The sequence below is a fragment of the Melanerpes formicivorus genome, unplaced genomic scaffold (assembly GCF_026170545.1).
Source record: "Melanerpes formicivorus ecotype bairdi unplaced genomic scaffold, bMelFor1.0.p_v2 SCAF_16, whole genome shotgun sequence".
Classification (NCBI taxonomy): domain Eukaryota; kingdom Metazoa; phylum Chordata; class Aves; order Piciformes; family Picidae; genus Melanerpes; species Melanerpes formicivorus.
In genome coordinates, this window is record NW_027142368.1 from 3,689,690 (window position 1) to 3,711,091 (window position 21,402).

Here is a 21,402-nt window from a genome sequence, read left to right on the forward strand (position 1 = left end):
TGCACCTGAGAGACTCAAGGCAAAATTGCTAAATAGGTTCTTTGCAATTAATGCTCGGTAGTATTATGTGTCTCAGTGATGAGTTACATGAATGCTTGAGCACTAATAAACTTGTCTTGCTGACATGATGAAAGCTGCAATGTTTAGTGTTTCAGATCATAAATATGATTTGTGTTGCTGCAGTTTTAAAGCTTCAGAAACATCTGATAACTTTGATATAGCCTCTGGATGTCACCATTCATCTTGCTAGTCACCTGCTATTCTCCTTTCCTTCATTATGATTTGTAACTCATAATCTCCTTTATTGTAGGTTAGCATCATTTCAGAATCCACAGGTTTCATATTGAATAAATGTGAGGCATTCAGACCCCTTAAAAGCTGTCTTCATTATCCATTGCTGCTCTCTTTTCATCACCAACTGCTGTTGAGATTGAGTAGAAAATATGAGTTCATGTATGTGATTCTGCCAAAGGTTCTCCTGCAGAGGAATGATGCCAACAAGTTGCTGAGCAATATAGGGAAGGGGTATTATCTGCTATTGCAAGGGGAATGCAGGAAATGAGAAAGGTCCCTGACTGGAAGGTTAATCTTTGAAATATTCTAGTTTCAGTAAGGAAGGAGAGCAAGCTAAACAGGCTTGAAATGTTACATAACTTCTAAGGAATTTTAAATAAGATCTTAAATAAGCAGCAGTCCAAAACATATGGAGAGCTGTGTGCCAGATCAGCTGGACATACTGCTGAAAATTCATTATAAGTTGGGCAGAACTCAGTATGTTCACTGGAGATTATTACAGTGATTATTAGGCAATAAATCTAGCCTTGAAAACCTGAAATACATTGTTTAGGCGTTTTTATTGGATTCTTTGTGATTTCAAACATCTCTCTTCCTCTCTCTCCTGCAAAACAAATATTTTGCTTACAGAATATTGTGGTGATTGGTTTTTAATATCTGCAGAATACAAATATTTTTCATTATTTATGTTTTGCTTTCCACCCTTTTGCAGGAATTGTGTTCTGGTTTTATTTTTTTGCCTGTTCAATGTCACGGCTTTCAGAGTCGCCCGGATTCGTGCTATATGTTCTAATCCTGTCAGTTTGTCACTAGCTTCACATTTTTTATCTCACTCATAATCCTGCTCCTGTGTTCAGTGGAAGTATTGCTCTCTACGACTACCTGACACATCTAAGTGCCGAGTTCTACTCATTGGCCACAACAACCCCATGCAGTGCCACACGCTGGGGTCAGAGTGGCTGGAGAGCAGCCAGGCAGAAAGGGACCTGGGGGTACTGGTTAACCATAGGCTGAACATGAGTCAGCAGTGTGCCCAGGTGGCCAAGTAGGCCACTGGCATCCCAGCCTGTATCAGGAACAGTGTGGCCAGCAGGAGCAGGGAGGTCATTCTGCCCCTGTGCTCAGCACTGGTTAGGCTGCACCTTGAGTCTTGTGTCCAGTTCTGGGCCCCTCAGTTTAGCAAATATTTTGAGTTGCTAGAGTGTGTCCAGAGAAGGGCAACAAGGTTGGTGAGGGGTTTGGATCACAAGCCCTATGAGGTGAGGCTGAGGGAGCTGAGGTTGCTTAGCCTGGAGAAGAGGATGCTCAGGGGGGACCTTATTGCTGTCTACAATTATCTGAAGGAGGCTATAGCCAGGAAGATGTTGGTCTCTTCTCCAAGGCAACCAGCATCAGAAGAGGACACAATCTCAAACTGCACCAGGGGAGGTTTAGACTGGATGTTAGGAAGAAATTCTTCATAGAAAGAGTGATTGTCCATTGGAATGTGCTGCCCAGGGAGGTGGTGGAGTCACCATCACTGGAGGTGTTTGAGAAGAGACTGGATAGGGTGCTTGGTGCCATGGTTTAGTTGATTAGATGGTGTTGGATGATAGGTTGGGCTTGATGATCTTGAAAGTCTTTTCCAATCTGGTTGATTTCTCTTCTCTTCTCTTCTCTTCTCTTCTCTTCTCTTCTCTTCTCTTCTCTTCTCTTCTCTTCTCTTCTCTTCTCTTCTCTTCTCTTCTCTTCTCTTCTCTTCTCTTCTCTTCTCTTCTCTTCTCTTCTCTTCTCTTCTCTTCTCTTCTCTTCTCTTCTCGCACTCACACTGAAAGAGAATGTTTGGCAACAAAAATGTTTTAGAAGTAGGAACAAGATATTATCAGCTGACAACTGTATCCTGGAAAGAAGAATGGCAAGAGAGTCTGAAAGATAACTAGTCCACAAATGCAGTCTAATAACACAAAAGTAAATAAAGTTTGAAAGGTATGATAACAGTGCAAGGCTCTCCTCTCTGTGAGGTTTTATTTAACAGAATAAGAACAAAGAAAAGAAAAAGCTCAAAATATTTCAGGAAATTCAGAGCATATAGTAAGCAATTTTATCATAATGGTGGAGATTTTAAAAGACAGAGATCTAAAGAAACATTTTCAGTAATCCTGTCAGTATGCTTCTTATCAAGGCTTTTCTATTAGACGTAGAGAGCAAACAGAAGTGGTTAAGTGTCAATACTTGGGAAGTTTCTTCCTATTTCCAAACACCCTCTGTTGCTGCTTCCTCATATTGTAACATTGAACAGACTTCCTTTCAAAATTTTGTAGATCACCTAAGCTTACTCCTCTCCTGAAGCCAAATATATGGTAGATATAATATTTTAGAATAGAATAGAATAGAATAGAATAGAATAGAATAGACCAGATTGGAAGAGACCTGCAGGTGTTCAAGAGGGGATTGGATGTGGCACTCGGTGCCATGGTTTAGTCATGAGGTCTGTGGTGACAGGTTGGACTTGATGATCTTTGGAGTCTCTTCCAACCTTGGTGATTCTGTGATTCTGTGATTTTCATGCTTACTCTGTCAGTCTGAATAAAATGAAATTGGGGGGGGGCAGTAATATGTGAAGATGCTAAAATTATTATGAATTCTTTTCTCCTAAAAAAGAGAAAAAAAAAAAGTTAAACTGCAGTTTTATTAGGAAGGTCAGATATTTCTGGGAGTCCTCCTCCTTCTTCAGAGCCCAGCTAGGTTCTGCACAGTACAGTGTAGTATGTACAGACATACATTAGCGTGGGTAACTACAGCAGCCTGTTGTGTTAACCAGGCTGTGTTGTCATTGATGCCCAAGATAGTCTGGATATCTTTGCATATGCAAATATGTCCCCAGTTTTCTTCCCTAGGTTATTATGCTTATGGTTATTTGCAAAAGAAAAAAAACCAACCAAATGAACATGCAATCAGTCTGCATTTTTGCAATTAAGTAATTAAAAGGATGAATGTGGCAAATCTATTTCTGGATTATCTGTTCTAAACACTTTCAAACACAAAAAGATGATTGTTAACTTGGTTGTGTGCTAGGCAGATTTCTCCTAAAGCACACTCTAGAGGATTCTTAATTAGAGTATGATTTTTAAAAAGATAAAAACCAGGTGAGTACCATTTTGAAATATTTTACCAACTTTGTCTCTGCTAATTCCATGTAACTTAAGAAGTCTGTAACCTTTTGGGGGTCCTAGGTTTAAGGGTTTTTTTTCAACGCCCTGAAACAAAGCAAGCATTAATTAGGAATCTTACTTTTGTTTATGGCAATGAGCCCATTGTAGATAGCATCAGAAATGGTTTTATTTCCAGGAAGTATAGAATAGAATAGAATAGAATAGAATAGAATAGAATAGAATAGAATAGAATAGAATAGAATAGAATAGAATAGAGCATAGCAGGTTGGAAGAGACCTTCAAGATTATCGTGTCCAACCTATCATCCAACACCATCTAATCAACTAAACCATGGCACCAAGCACCTCATCCAGTCTCTTCCTAAATACCTCCAGTGATGGCGACTCCACCACCTCCCTGGGCAGCACATTCCAATGGCAAATCATTCTATGAAGAATTTCTTCCTAACATCCAGCCTAAACCTCCCCTGGTGCAGGTTGAGACTGCGTCCTCTTGTTCTGCTGCTGATTGCCTGGGAGAAGAGACCAACCTCCACCTGGCTACACCTTCCCTTCAGGTAGTTGTAGACAGCAATAAGGTCTCCCCTGAACCTCCTCTTCTCAAGCTCTGAATGTGGATACTAACCACTGAAATGGTGGCATCCTTCAGTGTGAATATTGCTGAAGATTTTTATTGAGTTCATGGTAACAGTATTAGGGAGAATTAGTAATCAAAACAAATGAGGTGGTTTTCATGAATCAGCCAGTAATTGCTCTACTTAAAAGCATCTTATTAAGTTATAAGAACATTAATAAATTATATTGGAAGAAAGCCTTCTTTTATGAGAAATAACCATTCTACTCAGAACAGGAAAGCTGTTCATACAGATTTTGCAGTTTTAGGTGGTTAGCACGCCCAAGAATTTCACACATGAGACTTAACCTCTGTCAAAATTCCTGTCCTAGTTCCTCAAATTGTTTCCATGGCTACTTCTGTCTTATACATGTTTTAATAGCTCTGAACTCATCCCTAATTATTTCTAAAACATCTCGTAAAGAAACAAGACCTAAAGAGATGCAGAAAACTGCTTTTCCTTCTCCATTTCTGCTAGCCAGTGTGTTTTGCATTGCAAGCTTCATTCTCCCGCTCTTACTCCTCCATTCCAAGCTGATTTTCCTTGCAAGTGTACAGACTGATTTTAAATATAGATATAGATGATATAGATATAGATGAGGTAGATGTGGGTATAAATAGGACATTCCTTACAGTCCTGTTTGTGTTCTAAGACTCCATGCCAGTAAACTTGAAGGTGATGTTTACAAATCTGTTATGTGTCAGCAGCAGGTTAGTGAACAAGTTGTTTCCACGAGGAAGCAAAGTCTGTTACTTGTCTTTCATTCTTCCCCCAATGTTTTCTGGTTCTACAACTTTCCCCTACGTCTTTGTCTCTAAATAATTAGCTACTGGTGAGGTGCTGCTACTAGGAAGTTGTGATTCTTGGACTCTGTGCTTGAATTCAGTGGTTCCATTTCCAGTAGTAGCACCACTTTTTCTGCTAGTGAGATTCTTCCCTGTCCTTCTCTTCTTACAGTCACCCCAGGGAAAAACAAAACAAAGCAAAACAAAACCAAGGCATTTAAGTCTCTTGTTAGTATATTGCTTCATTATTGATAAGAATGTATTAAAATTGTTTTTTTCTAGCATGTTTAGCTGTCAGAATTCACAGTCTGTCTTAGGGAGGAAGTTAATTTTGTTTTAAACATCAACACCATGAAATTAAAAGAGGCTGGGGAGAGAAATGTAGCAAATTTGGGATGCAGCTTGTATGAGAAGGTGCTGTATTCATCCATCTATCTTTTGGATCCCCAGATACTAGACTGCTGGTATATCTGCTTTCTTTTCTGTAATTTTACAAATCTAAATCCAAACTACACCACCCACATGGAGGAAAGCTGAACTTCATCCTGTCTGCTGTAGCGACAAAATAAACATATCGTGCTGTGGGGGCTTAATTCTTGTGTGCTGTCTCAGTCGGCACTTATGTAAGTGAATGCTCCTGTTGTGAGAACTGATGTTATCTATATAAATGTGAAACTTTCTCTTGATATTCTCTTTATTAAATAAACAGCAGTTGCTGAAGTCAGGAATTGAAACACAGACTCTTTGCTGCCTGAACTACCAATGTAGAAGCTGTGCCTGCCTGTTTGAGTACCCTGAGTCAGAATAACCTGCTTCAGGTGGCGCGCAATGTGCTCCATCCATACTGCCAGGCTAGCACTCACGTTGTGCTTTTCTTGACCTTGTAATTTCTGAGAGTAGGAGATGAAACTATTTTGCAGATATATTCTAAAGCAACTCACAAAGTCTGTCAGAAGCCAACTGCCAAGAAATTATGTTTAAGCAGTTACTCTTACATGAATCTAAGATTTGCTTGTTGGAAATGGTTTCACCTTTTCCAGACTATTCATTTCTGGTGGGCTGAAAATTTGCTAGAAGTTTGTTCTGCAGAGCAGAACAGTAGAGTTGAAATCAGTGGAGCTGAAATAGTTATAATTTCTGTGAACTGTGCTATTTAAATTAATTGGAGAGAGAAAGCCTGAAAAACAGCTGTTCCCACTTTGGAAAGAGAACACTGCTTATTAATTACAATCTGAAAAATAGTTTAGTGAAAAATCCCCCCATGTTGGCTAAATCCTAAATTCTTCATGAACCACAGTCAAATAGAAATGTGAACTCTTTGTTTTGTAGCATTGCTAAATATTTGTATCATACTTCTTTTTCTTTTCTTTTCTTTTTTTCCCTTGAGCAAAAGCTTCTTTTTCCAGATTAACTTGAAAGCTTTTTTTTTGGTCTTGTACAAACTGTAAACATCAGTTGAGTGATAATATCAAGAGGGCCAAGAGGGCCAATGGCATCCTGGCCTGTATCGGGATCAGAGTGGCCAGCAGGAGCAGGGAGGTCATTCTGCCCCTGTACACTGCACTGGTTAGGCCACACCTTGAGTCCTGTGTCCAGTTCTGGGCCCCTCAGTTTAGGAAGGATGTTGACTTGCTGGAACGTGTCCAGAGAAGGGCAACACAGTTGGTGAGGGGCTTGGAACACAAGCCCTATGAGCAGAGGCTGAGGGAGCTGGGATTGTTTAGCCTGGAGAAGAGGAGGCTCAGGGGAGACCTTATTGCTCTCTACAATTATCTGAAGGAGGCTATAGCCAGGAAGATGTTGGTCTCTTCTCCAAGGCAACCAACACCAGAACAAGAGGACACAGTCTCAAGCTGTGCCAGGGGAGGTTTAGACTGGATGTGAGGAAAAAATTCTTCATAGAGGGAGTGATTGCCCATTGGAATGTGCTGCCCAGGGAGGTGGTGGAGTTGCCATCATTGGAGGTGTTTAGGAGGAGACTTGATAGGGTGCTTGGTTGCATGGTTTAGTTGACTAGATAGTGTTGGTTGATAGGTTGGATGTAAAGATCTTGAGGGTCTCTTCCAACATGGTTTATCCTATTATTCTATTATCAATATTTTGAATTTTGTGCTGTTTCAGACTTGGAAGCAGTATGTCATGTTATTTTTTTTATATTAATCGCAGGCTATGAATCAACCTAAAAATGCAGAGGATGAAGAGGGCTAGAGAGAAAGACAAACATTGTTCAGTCCTTTTTGTACACATTTTTCAGGTGATACAGGCAATCTTAAAAAGAATAGATGAGAGCAAGGGTTTGGCACAAAATATTTCTTCTGATGCTTTTCATCTCCACTGTGTCTAGGATAAGGTCAAAAAAAAAAAGAATCAGATATTTCTTAGTCCAAACCAGCAGATATTCACTGTCTTAGGTACAGCTAGTTCTGAGGGAGCTGGGATTGTTTAGCCTGGAGAAGAGGAGGCTCAGGGGTGACCTCGTTGCCCTCTACAACTACCTGAAAGGTGGTTGTAGCCGGGAAGGGGTTGGTGTCTTCTCCCAGGCAACCAGCTCCAGAAGAAGGGGACACAGTCTCAAGCTGCGCCAGGGGAGGTTTAGACTCGAGGTGGGGAGAAAGTTCTTCACTGAGCAAGTCGTTCGTCATTGGAATGTGCTGCCCAGGGAGGTGGTGGAGTCACCGTCCCTAGAGGTGTTCAAGAGGGGATTGGACGTGGCACTTGGTGCCATGGTCTAGTCATGGGGTCTGTGTTGATAGGTTGGACTCGATGATCCTCGAGGTCTCCTCCAACCTTAGTTATACTGTGATACTGTGATAGCTAATAGCAAATATACCTTGGCTCATAGGTTTTGTTTGAAATTACTGCTCCCTGTTCTCCATGCACATTATAGAGCTTCTTCAGATCAACTGGAAAAAAAACCCACCTAAATCACCAGATAGATTCTTTTACCAGCACAGATATTCCTGCTAATACAGATTGACTGCATGGCTTGAGAATTGCACTGAAGTGAAGCTGCAGTGCCAGTAGCCTTGAAATGAATCAGTCCTGAAATCAATAGAGTTTAGGTCAAGTTCACTGCACAATTTTGGTAAGTGGCTTCACTATTGCACATCTGAACATGTGGTGGTAGCACTCTAAAAGTGCCTGAGATGAGCAGATGAAAAAATTTCTCTCCAGTGTCAATGCAACTCATTATTTATTGAATATTACCCCTAAGGAATTCTGTTTGGTACAGAGGCATCTGAGGGCATAATTACGTGCTGCTGTTAAGCTGAGAAAGCAAATATGTTTTTCCAAGACTGATGAAAAATCAGGTGGTTTATAACTGAAATAATAACCCAAAGAAAGGCAGAAGTAATGTATTACAAAAAGATAGATATCATTTGCAGAATGTTTGTACAGAAATTGTATGAGCAGATATTGTGTAAGAGAAGCTCCAGGTCTGTTCTTATAGGGAAATTTTGGGTAGGCTTTTCATATCTCATTTTCATAGAATCAAAAAGGTTGGAAAAGACCTCAAAGATCATCAAGTCCAACCTGTCACCCAAGACCTCATGACTACTAGACCATGGCACCAAGTGCCACGTCCAATCCCCTCTTGCACACCTCCAGGGACAGTGACTCCACCACCTCCCTGGGCAGCACATTCCAATGGCTAACAACTCTCTCTGTGAAGGACTTTCTCCTCACCTCAAGCCTAAACTTCCCCTGGCACAGCTTAAGACTGTGTTCTCTTGTTCTGGTGTTGGTTGCCTGGGAGAAGAGACCAACCCCCTCCTGGCTACAACCTCCTTTCAGGTAGTTGTAGACAGCAATAAGGTCTCCCCTGAGCCCGCTTCATGGACCACAAAAGCAGCTCTAGTCTGTTTCTGTGAAATACTTGTGCTGGACTTACTCACTGCTGAAGAGCAGATTCATTGCTTGTGTCTTGAACCTGAAAAAGACTTTGGGTATTTGAAAACTTGCGTATTCAAACTTGCACATCCATAGTCTACTACCTCACCTTCAAACCTCTGCATCTTTTATCTTTATATCATTGCATCTATGATCTCAGTTTACCTTTTCCAATTTCAAAGTCTTCATAGTCTGACACTAGTTGATATAGTCACTGTCTGTTCTGAGTCATGCAAAACACAGAATGCAAAAATAGCTTGCAGCAGCAGCATGTAAAGCAGGGTTTTCCATATTAAGGTCAGAGAATCCCTGTTGTTTGCAAGCATGGTAGGAAGGAACTAGAAAAGATTTAAACATTGTTATCACTACACTGAAAAAAGCCCTTCAGCAGGAATATCTGGAAAAACATGCAAATCATCAGAGCTTTTTATTTCTCTTTTGGAGGAAATATGTTTCTTTGTTTTTTAAGATTTGCCCAGGTAGAGAGCTGAGAAACTTGGTTTAATCTACTTGTCTTTATATACTACTGATTTCTGCTGGGAAGTAAGGATTAGCAGAAATTTATATAATACCATACAAGGCTTTTCCACAACTGAAGGAACTAGAAAAAGAGGTGGGATGTGGCACTTGAAGCCATGGCTTAGTAGTCATGAGGTGCTGGGTGACAGGTTGGACTTGATGATAGGATAGGATAGGATAGGATAGGATAGGATAGGATAGGATAGGATAGGATAGGATAGGATAGGATAGGGTAGGGTAGGGTAGGGTAGGGTAGGGTAGGGTAGGGTAGGGTAGAATAGAATAGAATAGAATAGAATAGAATAGAATAGAATAGAATAGAATAGAATAGAATAGAATAGAATAGAATAGAATTAACCAGATTGGAAGAGACCTTTGAGATCATCAAGTCCAACCTATCATCCAACACTAACTAATCAACTAATCTATGGCACCAAGTGCCCCATCCAGTCTCTTCCTAATCACCTCCAGTGATGGTGACTCCACCACCCCCCTGGGCAGCACGTTCCAATGGCCAATCGTTCTTTATATGAAGAACTTCTTCCTAACATCCAGACTAAACCTCCCCTGGTGCAGTTTGAGATTGTGTCCTCTTGTTCTGGTTGCCTGGGAGAAGAGACCAACCCCCACCTGGCTACAACCTCCCTTCAGGTAGTTGTAGTCTTTTCCAACCTTATTGATTCTATTATTCTAACATGGGGTTGATGGAGCTGGTTTATTTTGTTTTGTTCTGATTCCAAGCCTTGAATGCTTGGTGTGTATGAGCTGCCTGTTCTTATGACCTGTTCTTTATATTCATCCTGTGGCTGTGTGGATATTTCCATGCTTTAGGGAATGCTGTGTTACCCAGGATTCAAGATGGGGCTCTTCATATTTGTGAGCGCCACATTCAGCGTGTTTGTGTTTTACGTTCTCCAGGCTGATGCCATGGCATCATCAGGCCTCTTCTTCAAAGACGGCAAAAAACGCATTGATTACATCTTGGTCTACAAAAAGTCAAGCCCACAGGTAGAGAAAAGAAGCACATTTGAGAAGAATTTGAGAGCAGAGGGATTGATGTTAGAACGAGAGGTGAGTCTTGCGGCTTATATGATGTAAAAATCAATCATAATATTGCTAGGCTTTATTTGATTTAGAAATGCTCTCTGACCTTCTTGCAAGCCTTTCCAGTCAAGCTTTGTTTAATGCTATTGAATTAATAATAGCAGTTGTTAGAGAATGTGTTTGACATGTCTTAGGAGCTGCTTGTTTATGCACATAGGGGCATGTAAGCACCCCCCAAAGTATGATCACTTGTAAATTGTAGCAGGTGTCATTCAGTATAGAGGCAAAACTGCCAGCTCTGCAAGCCAGAAGAAGCTTCAATAACTGATGGTGTTGCTTTAATATACAGCCTCTGTGTCTTTCAGCAGAATGCACGACACTAAACTTCTCTGGTTTTAAAGAGGTCAAGTTAATCCATCTCTGATTTGCCTGGCTTAGTGTGCATCGGGCTCTTTGAGCTACGATAGTCTACAATTTAAGTGCTGCTCTTTGGGCTTCTGAATATTCTTGAAATTAAAGGTTTCTTGTTTTAATGGTATTAAAAATGCAATTCAGACTCTATGCAGAGCATGAAGTTTCACTGTCAGATCCCTCCTTCCTTTTTTTTTTCTTTTTAATACTGAAACATTTTAGAGGTTTGAGAATTAGAAGGGCTTCTAAAAATAATTGGGTTTAGTTGTATGGGTGTCATTCTGGTTTACTCCTATTACAGGGTTTAGTTCTGAATTTTCCTTTGCCTAGCTGAGAGTGCTTATAGTGTTTTCAGACTTGCATGGCCACTTCGGGCCTAAAACCAGGATTTGACCCTGAAGAATGCTTTCAGAATGGTGAGTGCCATGAAGGTTTGAATCATTCTTATGTCCTTATTTCTCACCGCTCTTTACAGCCAGCTGTTACAAACAGTGATATCATGTTTGTTAAGATTCACTGTCCCTGGGAGACACTGTGCAAGTATGCAGAAAGGATGAACATCAGGATGCCTTTCAGGTATTGTGGAAATTATTTTAAGAAGCTTGTCATTTTATGGTTAATATTAGAACTTCATTACTTACCTTAAGGCTAAAGTGCAGCCTTCGCTGAATTACAGCCAGGTATGCTTAAACTTAATTTAATGAGGTGATGTGGAGAGAGGAGAAGCAAATAACAGACACTTTTTCTTCTTTTTTTTCCACTTTTACCTATGGTTTTCAAGTTTCCCTTCCAACTGAGCAGATGGCTTTAGAAAACAGTATTAATAGTTCACATGTTGTTTTGGATATCCTTGGCAGAGCTTAGGTATTCACAGAATCACAGAATCACCAAGGTTGGAAGAGACCTCAAAGATCATCAAGTCCAACCTGTCACCACAGACATCATGGCACCAAGTGCCATGTCCAATCCCCTCTTGAACATCTCCAGGGATGGTGAATCCACCACCTCCCTGAGCAGCCCATTCCAATGGCTAACAACTCTCTCTGTGAAGAACTTTTTCCTCACCTCCAGCCTAAACTTCCCCTGGTGCAGGTTGAGACTGTGTTGTTCTAGTGCTGGTTGCCTGGGAGAAGAGACCAACCCCTCTCCATGATTTCAGGGTATTTCCAAACTCTTACTCAAAGGCAAGTGAAATGACAGAAATATCTGGTATCTTCTGTGTCTCCCATATTGGTATACTTTGAAGAAAATGAGATACCTTTATTTCTTGACCCGCTAACTTTCCTTTTACTTGAATGATGAAGTAAGTGGAGTTCCTTGTCTATGTGTTAAACAAATTCTAACATATGATCTTACCATAAATGTTTGTTATATATCTGTAGGATAAGTTAATATCTCCTGCAATCACACAGAAATTTTAAAAGAAGTAAATGACTTTTTTAAAATCAGTTGATAGTCTTCTTCCAGAGAGAGAAGAGCATATAGTGTGCTTTCAACATCATCAGGAGTCATAGCAGTAACTGGATGTCAAAGATGTGTGACTCGTGGGAAGTCATAGAATGGTTTGGCTTGGAAGGGACCTAAGGTAATCCAGTCCAACACCCCTGCAGTGAGCAGGGACGTCCTCCACTAAATCAGGTTTCTCAGAGCCTTCTCAAGCCTTACCTTGAGTATCTGAAGGGATGAGGCCTCATCTACCTCCCTGGGCAACCTGTTCAGTGTTACACCACTCTCATGGTGCAGAACTTCTTCCTAACACCCAATTTAAGTCTCCTCTCATTTCAAACCATTGCCCCTCATCCTATCACTGCAGGCCTTTGCAGGAAACAGTCCCTCTGCAGCCTTCTTGTGTTCCCCCTTCATGTACTGGAAGGCTGCTTTTAGGTCTCCCCAGCACCTTCTCTTCTGCAGTTTGAACCACCCCAGCTCCTTCAGCCTATCATCGTAGCAGAGGTGCTCCAGCCCCTTGATCATCTTCATGGCCCATCTGTGGACCTGCTTCACGAGTTCCATGTCCTTGCTCTGTTGAAGGTTCCAGAACAAAGTGGTGGAATCACCTGTCTCAATCTGCTGGTCACGCTGCTTTTATGCAGCCCGGGATACCATTGGCATCTTACCTCAATTGCCAAGTGTTCTATCTTTTACATCCCTCCTCATTTCAGCTATCAAAATTTGTCTCTCTTGCCTTGGTTGTAAGCCAGAAACAGTCATCATGAAGCATCCTTTGCTCAAAACTCACTTCACATATCCAGTTCTATGCTGTTTACATATCCTGTTAAGCCTTCAAAGTCCTTTCCATATAAAAACCAGGTTTCTGTGGCAGTCGCCTTCCATATGTTTGAGCTTCTCTAGTTTGAATAACACTTGTCAGCATTTTAAATATAGAAGTGTTTGCATATGTTTATACACACTCATAGACAATGTAAATTCCCATGCAAAAATAGTTCTTTCTTGCTTTTGATACTTCAGGTCACAGAATTTGGTTAGGATTTAGGAGTGGTTTGAATTCTTCATCATTTTCATAACTTCACAGGTCAGTAGAGCTCTTCAGAAAAAAAAAGTGCTGGCTTCAATACTAGCATACTACTTTATTTGGAAGGCATTCAGATCTGTGTGTGTTTATTAAGTGACACATAAATATATTCTCCTTTTTTTTGTTTCCCCCAAGTGTCTGCTCCATGTTTCTTTGGTTCTGGACTTCCTTCTATCCCACTCAGTTCAGTACCCCACAGGTGCATAAAAAGCTGTGTTTTGCTGTAGAATGGAACATGTAAATTTGTTAAGAGAATCATAGAATCAGTAAGGTTGGAAAAGACCTCAAAGATCATCAAGTCCAACCTGCCACCCAACACCTCCTGACTACTAAACCAAGGCACCAAGAGCCATGGCCAATCCTCTCTTGAACACCTCCAGGGACAGTGACTCCGCCACTTCCCTGGGCAGCACATTCCAATGGCTAACAACTCTCTCTGTGAAGAACTTTCTCCTCACCTCAGGCCTAAACCTCCCCTGGTGCAGCTTGAGACTGTGTCCTCTTGTTCTGCCTCTGGAGAGGGACCCTGAACAAAGAAATCCCTGAGCAATTATCCCCTTACAATCTTAAGTTCTCCAACCCTTGCACAGTGGTTCAATATTAATACATGAGTCTGGGGTCTTCTTCATATAAATCCTTTTTCTGTCTCCAGGCTGGTTATTATTGCTCTCATCTTGAGAATGCAGCTTCTGCTGAGAGCTTGGCTGCCTTATTTTTCGCAGGGTGCAGGATTAGATGTGGCACTTGGTGCCATGGTTTAGTAGTCATGGGCTCTTGGCTGACAGGTTGGACTTGATGATCTTTGAGGTCATAGAATCATAGAATCAGTCAGGGTTGGAAGGGACCACAAGGATCATCTAGTTCCAACCGCCCTGCCATGGGCAGGGACACCCCACACTAGATCAGGCTGGCCAGAGCTTCGTCCAGCCTGGTGTTAAACACCTCCAGGGATGAGGCCTCAACCACCTCCCTGGACAATCCATTCCAGGGCTTCCAACCTTATTGATTCTATGATTGCCTGGAAGATGAGACCAACCCCCTTCTGGCTACAGCCTCCCTTCAGGTAGCTGTAGACAGCAATGAGTTCTCCCTGGAGCATCCTCTTCTCCAGGCTAAACAACCCTAGCTCCCTCAGCCTCTCCTCATAGGGCTTGTGCTCAAGGCCTCTCACCAGCCTCGTTGCCCACAAGGAGAAGAAGCCCACAGCCAACCTCTGCCTCCATAATAGTTCTGTGAGAAATAGGAACTTTTCTCATTTCTTTTCTCTTTAAAAAGATTCTAATAGGAATTCCCTTGGCATTGCAATCTAACACTTTTATGAGTATTTCAAAAAAGCTATTTCTTTAGTTTCTGTACTTTTTAAAAAAGGAAGAGTGAACTCAGTTAGATAATGAAGACAAAGTGGATGTAGCAGAATAGAAGAAAAGTCTGTTTTGCTGTGTTAGCATCCAGTGTCTAATACAGAAACCAAGCAAATCTGGAGCTGTGTTTCGTGATGCCTTCTCTCTTTCTGGAGGCTGTGGCTTGTAGACTTTCTGAGGCAGAGTTCAAATCTTCATCTTTGCTTGTACTAGCTCCTGATGTCTTTTCATGGAATCAGAAATAGCCATCTGGCCTTCCATAACAACATCCTGAGACCACACGTTTTATAATTCAGTTACATGTTCTGACTGATTTTCTTTTAAGTCTTGAGCTTGCTTACTTAAATCAAACTTCTCCAACTGGATGACATCTATTGGTTTCCTGAGGTAACTATTTTCTTCATTCAGGTGAGAGAGGAAGCTCAAATCATACAATTCTACCACAATTACAATGAACTAGTTGTTACAGAATATAGAATTAACAAGGTTGGAAAAGACCTTGGAGGTCATCAGGTCCAACCTATCACCCAACATCATCTAATCATCTAAACCATGATACTAAGTGCCTTATCCAGTCTCCTTCTAAACAGTTCTAGTGATGGTGACTCCACCACCTCCCTGGGCAGCACATTCCAATGGGAAATCACTTTCTCTATGAAGAATTTCTTCCTAACATCCAGCCTGAACCTCCCCTGGTGCAGCTTGAGACTGTGTCCTCTTGTTCTGGTGCTGCTTGGCTGGGAGAAGAGACCAGCCCCCACTTGGCTACAGCCTCCTTCGCAAGAAGGTCTCCCCTGTGCCTCCTCTTCTCCAGGCTAAACACCCCAGCTCCCTCAGCCTCTGTTCATAGGGCTTGTGCTCCAAACCCCTCCCCAGCTTTCTTGCCCTTCTCTGGACATGTCTGGACAACTCAACATCTTTCTTGAATTGGGGGGCCCAGAACTGGACACAGTACTCAACGTGTGGCCTAACCAGTGCTGAGTACAGGATAGAATGACTTCCCTACTCCTGCTAGCCACACTACTTCTGATCCAGGCCAGGATGCCTGTGGCCTTCTTGGCCACCTGGGCACACTGCAGGCTCATGTTCAGCCTACTATCAACCATTACCCCCAGGTCCCTTTCTGCTCTCCAGCCACTCTGACCCCAGCCTGTAGTACTGCATGGGGTTGTTGTGGCCAGTGTGTAGAACCCGGCAGAAGTAGTTAGTCCTGCAAGGAGCAGGGAAATGGACTCAGTGATGCCTATAGGTCTCTTCCCACTTGAGTTACTCTGATTCTAAGAACAGATTGTTTCTCCCAGCTTTTATCTGTTTTATCAGTGGTTACTGGCTGCCCATTTTTCATACAGAATGGCAGAGGGGAGCTCACCTTCCCTACAGACCTGTAACACAAGTGCACTCTTGTCCTTTTGCTCAGTCATGCCAAATCCTGGCATTCAGTTACAGTCTCTTAAATATACCCTGAGCAATACACGAAGAATTAAACTCATCCTTTTTAGGTTCATTTTGCCTCAGCAGGAAACCAAACGGAATCAACAGACTTATTACACAGATTAAGTATTTCTCTCTGTTGCTGAAATGTAAAAATACATTTTTTCTTACCCAGAATCCCAGAACTGTTTTAGCATGGCGTCATAGCTAAATGTGTTGGCAGATACACAGTATATGTTATACCTGTATTACAAAAGGATTCTCAGTGTTTCAGTTACAGAAGCAAATTGTTCTAGCATTTCAAAAGCCTCTGTGGTAATCACTGTGGTCTTGTGTATGGCTTTAAGTGCTTATGGTGTTGGATGCATAGAGTGCAGAAGGCATTTAATACCCTGGTAATTCTTCTAAAGCAAGTTGCATGAAATAAAAGCTAAGAAAGACGACATGGAATGAATGCTAGCATGATGCCACTGAGCCCTTTACTGAGCCCTTTCCGATGTGTGCTTTATGAATGCATTATTGAGTAGCTATTACTGTCATTTGCTACAAGCCTAAAATTTAATTTTGAGACAGGAACAGGTTTTGGACTTCAAAATATGTCAAATTACAGCATTTTAATGACTTACTCTCTGTAAGATGCCTTTTCAAATGGGTTTTTTCCCACCTTTCTGCCTATGAAAATGCATGCTTTAAAAAATGTCCAGTGCTCTTTTATAATGTCTATGTCCTTTTCAACTGTCTCCTACTTGATTTTTCTCAGCTGATTTTTGCTGTTCTTTCAGGAAAAAATGTTATTACACTGACTGGAGGAGCAAAACCATGGGCAGGTTGGTGGGTGATGTGTAGCTTCTAATTTTGCCAGATAGTCACCCTGCTAAAGAAAATCCATTCGCAGTTGTAAATTTATCCAGGAAAACTGGAAAATTAGACTGTTTTCCTGAAACCTCAAAATATGTCAGCTCAAAGTGTTAAAATATTCATCTGTAACAAGATGCAGTACTTAAAGCTTTGCCAGTTCTCATTTTAGTAATGCAGAAGTGTTTATGCCAGGGAAAGAAAAAAAAAGGTCTTAGCCTGGTAGGAAGGATTTAATACATGGAGCTATCTCCACAGTTAATGTCTGCTGTTACCAAGGCATATTTCTTTAGCATGAGAGATTCTTTTGAGTGTTATGTTTCAGATTCTGGTAGCCAGCTACTTCCTTTAGATATGCAAACATAACTTTACTCATTTGTGTCCTGGTGATCGGGACTAAATCAACACCACACACCAAAGGCTGTACTGAATTTGTTTGCTAGCTGACAGAATAGCTTGTACACTGCAGTGAAAGCTGTTTAACTCTCTGGGAGGCAGGTACATACAACACTCACCTGCAGCTTCTGCTGCTTTTGCTGCTTCTGCCAGCCAGAGGGGTCCAAGAGGCCACAGCAGTGGGCGAAAGGAACATGAGGGAGCTGGGGATGCAGAGAGCAGTAATCACTCCCCGTTGCTCTAGTCAGCTGTAGAGATGTCTATGGAAAAGATATGAACATTTATACTTGAGGGAAATCTCCTGACATAATTATCTAGCACAGCTTTTGTCAAGATAGATCTTAAGATGAGGTTACACATGATTTGGGCTCTCCTGTTGTTACTTTAGATGATGAAGAGCTCTCATCATTTCTCAGGAACAATTATAAGTAGTCTCATGATATCGGTTTGCAAGATAATCAGCTGGCAAAAACAGAGCACCGTTGAACGGTAAAGGGAGAAAACTTTAAACACATCAGCAGATAAAATACAGAGAAATAAAGCAATCTATTACATAAATTTACAACTGCACTTTTTTTCCTCTTCCCAGTCATTCACATGCTTGCTCCATTTCAGTGTGCGTTGTGAAAAATGCTGGTGATGTGCTTTGTAATGGAAAGCAAAATCAAGAAGCTTTACTGCAAAACTGTCTCATTTCATCTGTAATCCATCTGGCACACCTTAGACATGAAGTAAATGTATTTTCCTTATTGAGAAGGACAGATGCCTGAAACATGCAACCAAAATTGCACAGTACCTGTGAAGCAAGTCATAAACACTGCTCGTGCCAGATTGATTTTTTTTCATTTGAGACAAATGCATTTACCTGTGATGTACTTTGTGAGAAGTTGGGGATGAATGCTTATGGGAATATTTTTTTCCTGGTACTTTATTTTTATGGCATTCCATGCACAAAGGAATAGTATGGGGGAAAAATAAAAAAGGGGGGGGGGGAAGTAAGCTACATTTGTATATGAAAGCTAACTCTGAAATTGCTGACATACACATCTCATCATTTTAACTTCTACTCCTGTCATTGTTGCCTCACATCTTACAGCTCTTCAAACTTAACTGCTGCTGTGTCATTTAGCAAATCTCATTAATATTTCTAAGCTATTAAGTGAAGTTTGCAAGAGCTACAGTGAAAAGCTATATAAAAATTCTTCTATAAAGAGGGTAAAAGTTTAAGGCTGTAGAGCTTTTGTAATTTAAGAGCATGAGAGACGCCTGCTGCGACATGTGTGGTTCTGAATTTATCAGTGTGGTTATATAGTAGATGTATATATCTATAAATGTCCTTTTAAAAGTCTACAAAAGATTATTAGGAGCATGAAAGGACAGAAGATAAATTTCTGGTAGACTTGCTTTCTTATATCTGGTATCTCTGTTTCAACTGTACGACATAGTCTCCTGTTCTTTGGCTCGTAGTGCTTGGTGTCAAAGAGTGGTGTCTATCAAGTGCAAAACCAGTGACAGACAGAGTGTGCACCCATAGCTTGGCAATATATAGCAAGAGGAAAATTTTGGGGATTTAAAATGTAAATGTAAAATTCTGATCGCACATTTGGCTTAGATTTCTGACACTCTGTCAAACTGAGGTAGAACTGATTTTGCTGATGTTGACAGTAAGAGGTGCACTTTTACTAAGGTTGCTTTGCTGCCTGAGAGCAACTCACTCTGTCATCATTTATTACTCTTAATTATCAAATGGATAGCTGTGCTTCAGTCTAGCGCAGGCAATAAACTATTCACCCTAGCTGAACCTGATTCACCAGCTGATCTAGTGGAGGATGTCCCTGCTCGCTGCAGAGAGGTTGAACTAGATGACTTTTGGAGGCCCTTCTAAGCCTACCATTCTCTGATTTATATATCATGCATACATATTCATAGAATCATAGAATGGTTTGGGTTGGGAGGGACCTCCAAAGGTCAGCTAGTCCCAACCACCCTGCAGTGAGCAGGGACAACCTCCACTAGATCAGGTTGCTCAGTGCCTTCTCAAGCCTTGCCTTGAATATCTCCAGGGATGGGGCCTCAACTGCCTCCCTGGGCAACCTGTTCCAGGTAAAAAACTTGTTCCTAACATCCAATCTGAATCTTCTCAAACCACTGCCACTCATCCTATTACTACAGGCCTTTGGAAACAGTCCCTCTGCAGCCTTCTTGTAGCCCCCTTCAGATACTAGAAGGCTGTTCTTAGGTCTCCCCAGAGCCTTCTCTTCTCCAGGCTGAACAATCCCAGCTTTCCTTAGCCTGTCCTTGTAGCAGAGGTGTTCCAGCCCTCTCATCATTTTTGTGGCCCTCCTCTGCACCCACTCCATCAGTTCCATGTCATTGCTGTGTTAAGGGTTCCAGAACTGGACAGAGTACTCCAGGTGAGGTCTCACCAGAAGGGAGCAAATTTGACAGAATTGCCTCTCTTGAATAATGCCTAAATCCTGCTAAAACCCCTTATCATTTAAGGAATGTTTATTGTAAAATTTAGACCTTTTCTGGATCGCTGATATGCTTATAGTGTCAGAATATAGCACATGTTTAATATGAGACCTAGTGTTCAAATCCTCATATTTCATTGCATTTCAGTATGGAATGAATAAAGGTCAGCAGGGAGTGCAGAGTTGTGTTAAGGAGGTGACTATATTTGCTTGAATATAAACTGCACTGCACTAGATTTACCCCTATATAAACTACGTCCTGAGACTATTTAGGCAAGCTACCAGTGGAAGCAAGCCCTTTATTTTACCAGCACATCATGTAATGAGGAGTACAAAACTTATGCTCAGTTTCTATTTTGTAATGTCACTTTTTTAGGGAACTGCAGAAACCATACCTAGATTTTTTTTGTCTAAATACTGTTTAACCATATCTGTATAGAATACCTTCTTTGATATTTAGCTATAGTGGTTTGTTAGGCAGCATCAGCCCTTGTATTTTGAGGAACATTTTGCAGGGGAAGGACTTGTTGAAATCAGAAAACCATAAAAATGTTCTCCTGAGCAGCACTGTATTTGCTGTCAAATTGCACAAATTTTAATGTTCAGGTTGCCAGGCAAAGGAAGGAGGAGGAGCTACACTTTCCTTGTCCAGTGAGGTTGGAGAAAGTAAGTAGGCACTAAAGATTCCTTCTTGAGTAGATCATAAGCATCCACAAATCTGCCAGAGGAACAGCCTTGGAAAATACCCCAGCCTCATCTCAAACCATAATCCCACTAATTTTAGGATGTGCTCAAGTAAAGTGTGCAAGATCATTGATAAATACTGCTAATTTTGCTCCTTAACTCCTTGTTTTCTTTTAGTTACTTGGTGTGAAGATTTCCTGCTTTCATTTCATTTCTAGAATGATGCCATTAAATATGCAGTGCTGGAAATAGAAATAACAACCAGATGAGAGAATGTAAATCTGATTCCTTACTGTCTCAGTTTGCAGAGGAATATGAGAGAGCTGAAAAGTTGGTTGCCCAGAAACCCAATGAAGCTTGATAAGGAGGCCCTGCCTGATCTGGAAGAAACGGATTGCTACACAGCACCCTTTAGCCGGGCACGTATCCACCAGTAAGTTCTGGAATGAGGAAAGCAGCACCAGAGACTGCAGGGACTTTTTAATTTCTCACTTCTAAGCAAGTGCCATAGAGGAAGCCATTAGCAGATGGTCACTGGCAAATGCCCAGCATCATATTTGATATTTTCCCTGGGTTTTCTCTTAAAATCCAAAGTCCACCCTCTGTTACTTGTTATTTGCTGGTCACTCAGATGTAGAGGCAGAAATTCAACTGAAAAATGAAAACTGTCTTCTTGCTTTGGAAGTTTTTCTTTTTGTTGCATTACAGAATGCCAATGCTTGTTCAAGTTTGCTTTGATTAATTACATATTTTATTTAGGCAAAAGATGAATAGAATAGAATAGAATAGAATAGAATAGAATAGAATAGAATAGAATAGAATAGAATAGAATAGAATAGAATAGAATAGAATAGAATAGAATAGAATAGAATAGAATAGAATAGAATAGAATAGAATAGGAAAGGAAAGGAAAGGAAAGGAAAGGAATTAACCAGGTTGGAAGAGACCTTTGAGATCAT

General features: G+C 41.1%; 1 protein-coding gene across 3 annotated transcripts in view; it reads left to right on the forward strand.

Moving 5' to 3' along the window:
- Positions 1 to 21,402, forward strand: part of ANO3 (anoctamin 3) — a 204,606-nt gene that overhangs the window by 130,741 nt on the left and 52,463 nt on the right. For 2 of the 3 annotated variants that reach the window (XM_068147815.1, XM_068147817.1), the window contains exons 5-8: positions 10,173 to 10,325; positions 11,185 to 11,285; positions 16,817 to 16,861; positions 20,745 to 20,876. In XM_068147815.1, the coding sequence (XP_068003916.1) occupies positions 10,173 to 10,325; positions 11,185 to 11,285; positions 16,817 to 16,861; positions 20,745 to 20,876 (431 nt within the window). The remainder of the gene's footprint in view (positions 1 to 10,172; positions 10,326 to 11,184; positions 11,286 to 16,816; positions 16,862 to 20,744; positions 20,877 to 21,402) is intronic. The other variant, XM_068147816.1, reaches the window with a different exon arrangement.